The 12,153-nt window shown below is 53.5% G+C and overlaps 1 protein-coding gene and 1 long non-coding RNA gene across 2 annotated transcripts; one reads left to right on the top strand and one right to left on the bottom strand.

Annotated features, from left to right (window-relative positions):
* Positions 1-4,117: 4,117 nt before the first annotated feature.
* LOC125552787 (abscisic acid receptor PYL5) lies at positions 4,118-6,461 on the bottom strand. Its single transcript, XM_048716471.2, has 3 exons — positions 6,108-6,461; positions 5,613-5,831; positions 4,118-4,781 (listed from the first exon to the last, which is right to left on the bottom strand). The coding sequence occupies exons 1-3, from the start codon at positions 6,288-6,290 to the stop codon at positions 4,566-4,568; spliced, it is 618 nt and encodes a 205-aa protein (XP_048572428.1). The 5' UTR covers positions 6,291-6,461; the 3' UTR covers positions 4,118-4,565.
* Positions 6,462-6,607: 146 nt separating this feature from the next.
* LOC125552796 (uncharacterized) lies at positions 6,608-7,682 on the top strand. Its single transcript, XR_015599559.1, has 3 exons — positions 6,608-6,995; positions 7,138-7,260; positions 7,381-7,682. It is a non-coding gene; the product is annotated as an uncharacterized LOC125552796 (long non-coding RNA).
* Positions 7,683-12,153: the final 4,471 nt, after the last annotated feature.

Genomic DNA, 12,153 nt, shown 5'->3' with positions numbered 1-12,153 from the left:
CCTAAAGAGACACTGCCACTAGGCCCCGCATCTAATTAACCTAATATAGATTAGTTAAAATGTTTTGTTATCAGTGTGTGTATGACACATGGGACCCACGCGCATTGTTCCAATGGATAAGGTTGGCCCAGTCAGCTTGCTGACTGGGCAACTGGTGACTGGGCTGTTGAGCCAGTCAACAGGCCCACTGTCAGCCCTATTGCAATTGCTGGGTACACTTCTGGGTGTATCTAGCACTTATCCATTTATTTTCGAATAAATAACAATTCCAGTAAATTCCAGAAATTCTTTAAAACTTCAAAAAATCATATAAATTCAACCGTAGCTTAGTTGAAAATAATTTATATATGAAAAATGATCAGAAAAAGACGAATCCGAATATGCCATCCACATGCCTGCCACATGCCTGCCACATGCCTCTAATACTACAAACATGGAACCTTTCCCTCCGGTTAATTTGTCCGATAACTACCTAAAGTCGGGAAAATACTCCCGGATATTTTCCTGCTCCGTCTGTAACGCTTAGCCTTGCATTAGGTCACCCCTAGCACAGGATATTGTCATGTCATGCATCATGATGCATTTGATTGCTTTATATTTATTGTCCCCCCCCTCTTCTCTCCGGTAGATACCGAGACCGACGCTGCTCCCAAGTATGACTGCACTCCTGACGACCAGCCCCTTTTAGTAGAGCTTCCTAGCAAGCAAAACCCCCTCAATCATTCCTATCTCGCCCATTCTTTCTCTCTCATGCTTGCATTAGATTTTTCTACTATTGTTCGATAGCTCCTATTCTAATGCATAGCCTGCTTTCGTAACCTGCTGTAGTTACCTTGCATGTTATCCTATATGCTTAGTATAGGTTGGTTAGTGATCCATCGGTGACCCCTCACCCTTGTCCTTGTTGCCCCGCTTTGTTACTAGAAGATTAGATCTGGGGTGATCGACATGCTGAGGCCGACACATCACCGCACACCCACCTTTAGTTGTACGACTCTACAGAGCTACTATCGAGTGTCGAGGATGATACCTCCTACCTCGCTCCTGATGATACCTTTGTAGCGTAGTTGTGGGTTACCGAGGGTGATTCCTCTTTCACCACCTTCGATGATGCCTCTGCTGTGCATCCCCTCAAGTGTGAACCTATCAAGGTTGATTCCTCCAAGTTCACCTTGACGGTTACATCGAGTGGGAATCCATCGAGGGTGATTCCTTGGATTTCCCCCTTGATGACACGGACATACTGTTACCTTTACATGTTGCCCCTCTTACTGGTGCTGTGGGACTGAAGGGACATGCGGTACCATCCCGGTAGAGGTGGAGACCTGAGTTCCTGACAATATCTTGTGAGTCGGGTTGACCTGGAGGGTACCCGCGAGATAATTACGAGGCATGGCCGGGTAAGCAAACCGCCCTAGAGAGGGATGGGCCTGACCCTTGTCGTAAGTCCTCGAGACGGGGCGACAAGGTCACTGATCGTCCCCGCGTGCTCCCAAAACACTAACGGGCTTGGATATGTGATCTGAGCAGGCCTTTGGCCTTTTCGCACTAACCACCACGCGAGAATAATTATGGGCACTCGACGGCGTACGATTCTTCCGAAAGCTCACAAACGTCAGCAATTGAGCGGCGCGCGCCTAGTTGGACGGTAACCACCTGCGCTTGTATAAGGGGGTGGGTCTGCTCCAGGCCGCGTTCATAACGCGTAGGATTGCAAAGGGTGATTGGTCCATTACCCCTTCGCATTTAGGATGTAGACCGGCGTGCTGGCCTCTCTGTTGAGTCTAGGTAGGACTACGGTGTGTCGATCAACCAAGGCCGGGCATGACCCAAAAAGTGTGCCCACCCATAGTTAATCGAGCGTGTTGGGTAAGTTGATGCACCCCTGCAGGGAAGTATATCTATTTGAATAGCCGTGTCCACGGTAATGAACGCTCGGAGTTGTATCCTGATCTATTACAACAAGAACTGGATATTGGAGAGCCTAAATGCATATGATGGCTCTGAGATTGTTTTCTCGCAGGGAGTCGAGGTAGGATCTCTGGGCATGGCTAATATATACTTGTTACTATATGATATGTTACTCTACTCTCTTTCTAATGCTGCAAGACGCTGCAAGATGCTAGTCTTCGATAGGCTAGGCCTTCCCTTCTGTTCTGGCATTTCTGCAGTATAGTCCAAAGATATAGCCCCATTCCTTTGATATCGATGCATACTTAGCATAGATCTGATGTAAGTCTTGCGGGTACTTTGGATGAGTACTCGCGGTTGCTTTGCTACCTTTTTCTTCTCTACGCGATTGCTGTGATCAGATGACGGAGCTCAGGAGCTAGTTGATCCCGTCGATGACTACTACTACACCAATAGAGCCTACTACTACGTGGAGACCACCGATGAGCAGGAGTAGTTAGGAGACTCTTAGGCAGGAGGCATGTGCCTTTTTGATGTAGATATCGTTGTTTTGCTCAGCCTTCTTAAGCCAAACTTGTCTATTCACGTCTGTACTCAGATATTGTTGCTTCCTCTGACTTATGTATTCGAGCCTTCGTGGCCCTGGCTTGTAATATAAAGCTTTATGTTTGAATTTGTGTCTAGAGTTGTGTTGTGATATCTTCCCGTGAGTCTCTGATCTTGATCGTGTGCATTTGCGTGTATGATTAGTGCACGATTAAGTCGGGGGTGTCACACAACCGCCGCCAAGCAAACAAAGCATCACATCCACCCCAAGCTCACCACGAACGACGCCCGGAGCGCCGCTGTCGCTCGATCCAGCAAGGATTGGGGCTTTCACCCGGCATACGACCTGGGAGGAAGAGTGGAAGAAGTCAACCTGGATAGCGCCTACAAGAAGGGTACGACGCCCTTGGGCATCACCGCCGTCGTGGCCAACAGTGTCGGCCTCGGATTTCTCCGGAGCCACCTCCCACCTCCAGCCTCCAAACTGGCCCAACTCCAGCGACTGATGGCCGCCCAAGGGAGGACCATCGGAGGCAGCCCTGGCCGAAGCAAACGGAAGCCTCCAGATCTACATCGGGCGCCAAGGAGCCGCCCGCATCACAGCCACCACCCGCCGCTACCTCGCCACCCCCGCTGCCGAGAAAGAATGGCCAGCACCAACGAGCGCCGGACGCCGCAGGCCCGACGTCGATCCACCAGCCGAGGCCGCCGCCACGAATCCAGAGCTCCCCGAGGAAGAGCAGCCAAATCCTCGCCGCCACCTTCACCAGCGGCCCTGCGGCGAGCCGGCAACCACCTTCGGTTGCGACGAGGGAGAGGAGAGGCAGGGGGAGAGGGCCGGCGGCGGGAGCCTAGGAACGTTTTTGACAAAGGCGAGCACAAGGGGTAAGCAACCTCGAAACAAACAATGTCAACAAAATAGAGGAAAGAGGGTTGGTGGTAGGCCCGTCCTGATGTGGCAACAAACATGAGACAAAATGGAGCTACCCTGCTTTGTCCCCAAAATTGTAGGAAGAAATAGGGGATGAGTGGATAAATGGACATATTTCGGTGATCCAGGGGTGTCGACTTGTGGTTACATCGTCCAAATCCGTTGTATGAATAAACGGGGTGATTTGGAGGAGACCTTGGAGATGCTCACAATTTCTTGAAGATCTTTTTCTTGCAAAACTGACATCCATCGGGGTAGGAATAAGTCGCTGTCAACGTCTCCCTCAACCACACAAAATTACAAGCAGACGCAAACAGTTCCCGCATTGTTTTGCCCAGCAGACTTTTTTTTTCTTTTCTTTCTAGAAGTCATTTCAGGAGCTTCTAGTATTGAAAGTGATGCCTTGGCTTATCTACACATGCTTAGAAAGGTACTTACAAGTTACAACAAGAGGATTAGAACGACGAGACTTTAATTGTTTGACTTCAAATCAATGTATCAATGTGAATCGAGCCTAGCCAAGCAAGCATGAAAGAGAGGCATAGAAGGATGATCTTCTTTCCTCGTCCTCGTGACTTTCTATTGGCATTCAAACGGTTGGCAACCTAACTTTACACAGGAAAACTCAGACATTTCTCTCACCAATCATGTCAATTAGAACCCCAAGAACCCATGATTAACCAAAAATTGCTGAAACGGATATACCCTCATATCCTTTGACTACGGTGCTACAGAGATAAATTATCCATTTACTTCCATCTCAATAACAGCGAGGAGAACTCTTCCACCAATGTATATATTACAGCGCCATTCCAAAATCTACAAGTCAAAATCCTCAACCCCAAGCGTTAGTGGAATGTTATCCAAGAACATAGTACAGTAGGCAACTAGTTGTCTCAAATGCACCAAAGAGGCAAAACCACTCCATATGCTTCCCTGTTACATACACATACTAGGTATGCATACATAACCATGAGGTAGCTAGGTGCAGTTGCTAAGATCTAAAGCATCACTAGCTACTAGTACAAGTACACAAGTCTACATACTAATCCTTACGATATATATATATGGAAGAAAATGGAGAATCTACCGGTCTGTAAAAGATAGAAATTTCCTGCTAGCCTTTGAAGCTTCTTTCTTATTCATGCCGATTCACAAGTCCGTGCCCGTGAGGATGCTATTGTTCAAGCGGCGATGTAGGTGACTGAACTGCTAGCCGCTCCGATACCTCAGCGAGAGATGTGAGGTTGCACTTGATCACGGCCTCAACGAAGTAGCAAGTCTCATCCTTTGTGTTGCCGTCGGGCACATCAACCACGAAGGACTCGATCACAAGTGTCCCTGGCCGCCCATCAATACTCTGTGGGTGGACTGTTATGATGGATGAGTAGTTCTGAAGAAGTGGAAACACATCAGATCAGTATGGATCAAACAGAAGCTTAAAGATCATCGGTGCAGGCATGTCCATCAACAAAAACTTAACTTTTCAACTTCTTGCAAGGTTCAAGATACAGTAAAACCACATGCACATCATGTTCCTTCTAGAGAAGGTAGACAACGCAAGAAAATCACACTGCAAACTATTATGACCGTGTTCCTTCCTTAGTGGTCAAATACCTGATTTTGAAAACTGCAGGACAAGCACTTGTGATCTCTTCAAAAGCTAAATGCTTCCTTTCCAATTAGTAATTACAAATGTACACAAAGTGAGTAAAATGCTATCATTTGTCACAAGTTGCCCCGGTGACCTTCGTCACGAAAGCGTCACAACAGTTTCCAAGACCCCTCATATAATAGGGGTTTTCTTCTTGATCCAATCGGTACTCTTCTCTTGAATTGAGGGGTGGCCATTCTGAGTTTTATTCTCAGATTCTATCTGAGGGGTTTGTGATCGTTGTGGAAATCCCAACACTCTCAATGACACCATTATTAGTTCTAATGAAGGGTGTACCCATGCTCAAAGCACCCACACAAGGTGGGGTCTGGGGAAGGGAATTTCTAGACAGCCTTTACCCCTGCATAATAATTCTGCAAGGGGGCTGGTTCATTCTAATATGGCAGACAAAGTTATTGCATTCAATTTTATATTATCTATGACTATGTTAGCATCAGACTTGTAATGGAGCATCTAGCTATTATTTTGCAGGATCTAGCAATTATTATAATGGAGCATTTAGGCACTAGTAAGAAGTAGAGCAGTAAATGACTACTAGAAAGCACGAACCCTGAGCCGGTGATCGCCTCCAACAAACTTGACACTGAGGATATGCTCGTCGTCATCCAGCTGCTCGAGCCTCTCGGTGCTAGTTGTGGCCGGCAGACCGGTCTTGACGTTGACCTCCCGCACGCTGCCGATCTCGAGGTCGCCACCGCGCACCACGCAGCGGCTGACGAACGGCTTGTACCGCTGCGGCTGGTCGAAGCTCCGCACGAGCGACCAAACCTGCAAACACAGTGGTACATGAATCAAACAGTCGGCGCGATGAAATAGCTATCCATCTGCCCGGGAGATTTGGGCCATTGAATTCTATCACAAACACGTCAACAAGCCAATAGCCGAACAAGATCGCCAAAGCAAGCGCAGCAAAACGAGAATCCCAGATCCAGGAAATACCCACCAACCGAGGCAAGCACGGCATCAGAATCCATTAACCACGCAACAGTGAAAGGTACAGCAAAGGAGGAGCAGGGGCAGGGAGGGAAAGGATGGGGGTCTCACGAGGTGCACGGGGGCCTTGATGTGCTTGACGAGTGCGGAGGTGCACTGGTTCTCGCCGGGCGCGTGGCCGTGCAGCCGCCGCATGTAGTCCGCCTCCGTCGCCGCCCCTCCTCCACCTGCGCCGTTAGCCGCCTCGTCGCTGAGCCTCCAGGCCCGCGCGCCGCCACCTACGAGGCCCACCATGCCAGTAACTCAGATACCCACCGCCACCGCCGCCGCTCCGACCGGTGGTTGGCCTGGCCTCCCCTCCTCTGCCGCCGGCTGTCTTTTTCTCCGCCTCTGCTGCTTGGGGAATGGCTGGGTTGGGCTAATCGGTTTGGTGGGTTCCTTGCACGGGCGGGTACAAAAATCTGCGGGGTGAAGGGAGCGGCGGGCCCACCCACGAGTTATCCATGCGCAGACCCCGAGGGCAGGGAACGCCAACAAGCTTCGATGGAGCGTGCGCCTGGTCTATGGACTAGAGCGTTGTTTATTAGAACGACGGTGGCGACCCACCCAGTCGGCATGTGTAGGCAAAAATATCTTCGGTCATGTGACACATGACCCCCCAAAAGGCATTTACATGTCATCGCCAGCTAGGACAATAAACGGCGGACAGGGCTATCTTCAAAATTTTGAGGTTCCGAGGCAAAAAATAATCCTAAATTCTAAAAAGTGCGCGCGCACTATTCGGAGGAGTCGAGCGGCCGGCTCCTGGCGCACGATCTCACTCCTATCATCTCGCGCGTTGGTCAGGTGGTACCTGGTCGGGGCGGTTTCTCGAGCCGACGCCGCTCGATGACCACAACTGTTTCTATCCATTCGTCCCGTCCAACCATAGCGCTCGCCGCCCTCGAGAGCTTCTTCCGCGCCGTCTCGCCCGAGGCTGTAGGTGCCGTCGTCGACTACGTAATCGCCTCCTCCCCCTCCTCCACCCCGCCCTCCGAGCTCTTCCGCTCCCTCCGCCGCTCCTTCCCCAAGGCACTGCTCTCCGGCCACCGTATTCCTCCCTTCTCTCTCCACCAGCTCCACTCTACCTTCTTTCTTGCAGGTGCAGGACGACGGCCACGGCCATGTCACAGCTTTCTGCCATCTGCTCCCCCGCCTCGGCTACCCCAAAGACGCCATGTGCGCGATGCTTGTGAGGACCTTCCCGCCGCTAGCTCCTCCACCGGTAGGACGCCCAGCCTAGCCGGCTGCAGCAACAGGCGGCATGTCACTGGCCCAAGCATGCACCATCTTCTTGATTGATAGAAGATTTGATAGAGATCCCATCACTGTTTTGTGTATGCAGCTGCTGCTACGAGCTGTGTAGATTCTCATGGATGAAGTGCATGGTTTTCATGGGCAGAAGAAAGCATGTGAACGAGGGGCGCTCCGGCGAACTCGTTGGAGATGTTGGGGTGCAGCGACCGCCCGTACGGTGCAGATCAAGATGATTCGACCTCGCCGCGATATAGTCTATTTGCACATAAATTGATGTTTAGTTGACTTCTAATGTAGTCTAGTTACACACATATTGATGTTTAGTTAGCAGTAAGACTAACTGCACACACATTGATATTTAATTGGCTTGTAATGTAGTATAGTTGCATACACATTGATGTTTAGGGCATCTCCAGCCGTTGGCCCCCCAGGAGGGGCAAAAAATCGCCCCCTGAGGGCGCACCGGCGCTAAACCGCGCACTGGAGGCGTGATGCCCCCCAGTCGCGGCCCCCCACGGGTTTTTAAAATGATTAAATTCGGCGCAAACACGTTCGAATTCGTTCAAATTTAAACATATTTTATGAAAAAAAGGGAAAACTACCGCGGGCTACCTCCGCCGTCTCCCTCGCCGCCCGCCTTGCCGCCCGCCCGCGGTTCTACATGCCGAGGAGGCGGTAGAACCGCGTGTAGTCACCGCCGTCGTCGTCGTCGTCGTCGCCCCCGCCGACGCCTCCGCCGTCCCTGCTGCATCCCTCCCCCGGTTGGCGCGGCAGGTTGGACGGTCCGGGGGCGTCGTCGTCGCCGTCGCTGTCGAGGACCACGATGACGTGCTCGTCCTCGTGCCCACGCTTGCGGGCGGTGATCTCCTCCAGGGCCCGGCGCTGCCGGACCATCTCGTCGCGGAGGTAGTCGTCCCGCGCCCACCGCAGGGCGTCCTCGTCGGAGATGCCACGCCGGGCTACCTTCTCATACTCCGCGGGGAGGCCAGGCTCCGGCTTGGACTCGACGAGGACGAAGCGGCCGATGGGGGAGGCGTTGTCGCCGATGCGGACGCCGGAGCTGCGGGTGCGCGCGCTGACAGGCGCGCCCTGGGGCTCCGGCTTGACGGGGCGGAGGTGGAGGCAGGGGGAGCCACCGGACGAGGAGGAGGACCCCCCGGTCTCCATGCGCCTCGGGGTCCAGGAGCTTCCCTGGCGGCGTGTGAAGGACGGGGAAGCGGGGTACTCGAGGCGCGGCGTGTTGCCGCCCTCGATGTACTCGAGAACGGCCTCCAACGTGCGCCCGGGCACGCCCCACCACCGACGCCGGCCGACGGCGTTGAGCCTGCCGGAGGGCTCGACGCCGTTGGTGGCCTCGAGCTGCTCGGCGTGATGGCGGCAAAAGTAGGGCTCCCAGAGCGGGTTGTCGGGGACGTACCGTGGCCCCTCCCTCGCCGCACGCGGCAGGGACGAGCGGATGCGTGCGATCTCCGCACGCCGCGCCGCGCCGGTGGGTATCGAGGGCACCGGCACACCGCCGGCGCTGATCCTCCACGCCCCGGGCACCCGCATGTCCGGCGAGACCGGGTACTCGGCCTCGAAAAGGAGGCGAGCCTCGCTCTCGTGAAGATGGCGGCGGCCGAAGCCGTTCGCCGCCGCGCCGTCGCCTGGGAAGCGCTCGGCCATGGGAGACGGCGAGAGAGAGAAGAGGGAGGAACGACGACGGCGAGAGAGAGAAGAAGGAGGAACGACGATGGCGAGAGAGTGCGGGTCGCCGAGTGCGCTGGGGCGCGTTTATATAGGCCGAGGCGCCGCCCGTGCGCGAGCCGCCGTGAGTACGCGTGGCGGGCGAGGGAGGGCGAGGGACGCGCGTCATCCGGTCTTCACTGCGCCGCCCGTGAGGCATCAATGGCGCAGGCTGACCGGCGCGGCAGCGCGGCAGCTTTGGCATTGATTCGCCGCGGGAAACGAGGCGATGAGGACGACGAAGGGGCGAGAAGAGGGTAGAGTCGCAGACGCGGCGGGCCCGCGGCTGTTTCGCGCCAAAACAGTTCGCCCCGGCGCCCCCGGGCGCCCCCAGCACGCCGGGTTCGGCCTGGGTCCGCCGGCGCTGTTTTCGGCCCAGGCCGGCGAAAATCGAGCTCCTAGGGGCGCGACTGGGCCGATTTTTCGGCGCCGGGGCAAAAAACCGCCTGGGGAGGCCTTCCTGGAGGCGCGGCTGGAGATGCCCTTAGTTGGCAGGAAGACTAGTTGCACACACATTGATGTTTAGTTGGCTTGTAATATAGTCTAACTACACACACATTGATGTTTAGTTAACAGGAAGACTAGTTGCACACACATATGCTCAGTTGGTTTGTAATTTAGTCTAGTTGCACACACATTGATGTTTAGTTGATAGGACACTAGTTGCACACACATATGCGCAATTGACGCGGCAATGTAGTCTAGTTGCACACACATTGATGTTTAGTTGGCAGGACTATTGGCACACACACACATATACTCAGTTGGCGCGACAATGTAGTCTAGCATACACATCGATGTTTGGTTGGCAGGACTGTTGGCACACACATATACTCAGTTGACGAAGTAATGTAGTCTAGTTGCACATACATTGATATTTAGTTGGCGGAAATACTAGTTCGTCGAAACATCACCATGGGGGGTCTATTTTTGAAAAGCACATCACGAGGGTTTTAACGGTAAAAACGGATCTGAATTTCGACACGTGATTTAGAAGATATGTCTTTTATAATTTTGAAAACCAAAAATTAATGCACAAGAAAAGGAACATTAATGCAGCAGCATGCAGACATCCATTACATAAGAAGAGACCACATAGGGTGATCAATTAACAATGTCCTTTTCTAAGACCAGGGGGACATGCGCTTGCTTTTTTTGGCCGGTCGCTCGCAAGCGCTAGCGAGCCTTCGGCCGCTAGCTAAACACGCCCAAAAATAATAAGGGCGACACGACGAGTACATGGTTGCTGGCGTTCAAAGTAACATGGGCAGGTGACAGCTTGACGGGGGAGCTCGGTCACTCTGATTGCACGCCTTGCAACGGGAACGAGATCCTCTAACATCATGAAGAGATGTCATGGAAGCTACAGTACCCTGATATCCCTTCTTCATATCCATATGATTAAGGTTAAAATGACTTGAATTAATTTACAAATTACAAGTCTACTATATACATTTACAAAAATCACATACAAACAAAATTATGATACAATAAAATCAATTTTAGATTTATTTTCTATGAACAATAACTGTCTACATTACATATCGCTACAATAACCGTGACATCCCTTCTCTGTTTTGCACTGGATTTGTATTGTAGCTTTGTGACATCCCTTCGTGATGTTAGAGGATCCGTTCCCCTTGCAACGGGGTGCGGCTCTCCAGAGAAGCTTGCCGGCATGCTAGTCAGTGGCAAGCACTGGTGGCGGCAGTCGGAACAGCATAGGGAGGCGGCAACTCGACGGGAACTCGAAGCAGTGGGGAGGCGGCGCACTCGACTAGAGCTAGGGAGGAGCACGAGAAGCGACTTCTCTCAAGGATCTAGATCCTGCAAATGGAGCCGTTGTTGCGATAAGAGCATCTACAATCATACTTGGCAAATTCGACCCCTCAAATGCCCGCGGACGCGCCCGGACGCGTTCGCGGACAGTGGTCGGTCACACCTCAAAAAATGCATTCAACATATGGATACCTCAAATTCATATTATTACATGCAACGCATCGATCTTTGAGTGGAGCTTCGTCCGGTTTCGCTCCCCATTCGCCCGGCTCCGCCATGGCCATGTCCGGCGGCTGGCTGTGCCCCTCAGAGTGTTGGTCCGGTCACCGGCAAGGTAGAGTAGGATATGGGACACGAGGCGGCTCACAGGACTCAAGGCGCCGCTGTCTCCCATACCCTACTCTTCCTCGTCGGAACCCGGAACCCGTCGGGTGCTAGTGGACGTTAGATCGATGACGGATCCATCCTGGGATGAGCCGCCGACATCCACCATGATGCGGTTGCGGCGCCCGGACTGATGCGTGTATGGGGCATCGGAGAATGCGACTCCGCCTCACCGACCTCCACCGCCGCGAGGGTTGCCGCCGCCTCCCGCGCCCGATGCCTTGCACGGCGGGCACGCCATGCCATGTTCTCGTCGGATGAGGCCCATGGTGTGTCCCGATGCTCGGCGCACCAACGGAGAGGTTGCGCGTCCGCCAACGCGTTTGAACGCCAGACAGACCGCACGGCCTCCAGCGAGGCAGGTACGACTGGCCTAGCGCCGGCTCCATGCGCCATTTGGGCGGACGCAATGGATTCCCGACGGAAGGAGTCCAAGCGCTGTCGTGCACGGACCTCCTCCCAGGCACGGCGGAGCACAAGCCGGACAAGCATCTCCTCCTCGGGGCCGCATGGGATGAGCTCGGGGTCGACGGATCTGGAGGTGAAGGACTCGGATCCGCTGCCCTCCATGTCGGAGATGAGCTTGGGCGGCGAAGGTGAGTGGAGGGGAGTGGAGTGAAGTGGGTAGGGTTTGGTCCGGCGAGCGGATGGGGAGGAATATATGTGGAGTCGGGTGGGCCAGCGTGGGCCGGGTCCAACGTGGCAGGCATGCCCGGGCGCCCCTATATTTGTCTCATTTTTGGGCTGAATATGAGGGGTGCCAGTAAGCCCGGGCGTTCGAGGGTCATTTAAGGGGGCTGTCTGGGTCAAAAATCGTGATAGGACAGTCACTGGGCGGTCCGCCCGGGCGTATGAGGCGGCTTTGAGGCGCCCGGCTGCAGATGCTCTAAGATAGATTGCAACAATGAGCTAATTGCAAAAACTAGTGGTGGTGGTCATGGGACACGTGGTGTGCAAAGAAGACGGCGGACGC

This window comes from Triticum urartu, chromosome 1A (assembly GCF_056163025.1).
Source record: "Triticum urartu cultivar PI428250 chromosome 1A, HENAU_Tu73, whole genome shotgun sequence".
Lineage (NCBI taxonomy): Eukaryota > Viridiplantae > Streptophyta > Magnoliopsida > Poales > Poaceae > Triticum > Triticum urartu.
The sequence above is the reverse complement of the archived record's forward strand: the minus strand, read 5'-3'. Positions and strand labels throughout refer to the sequence as shown.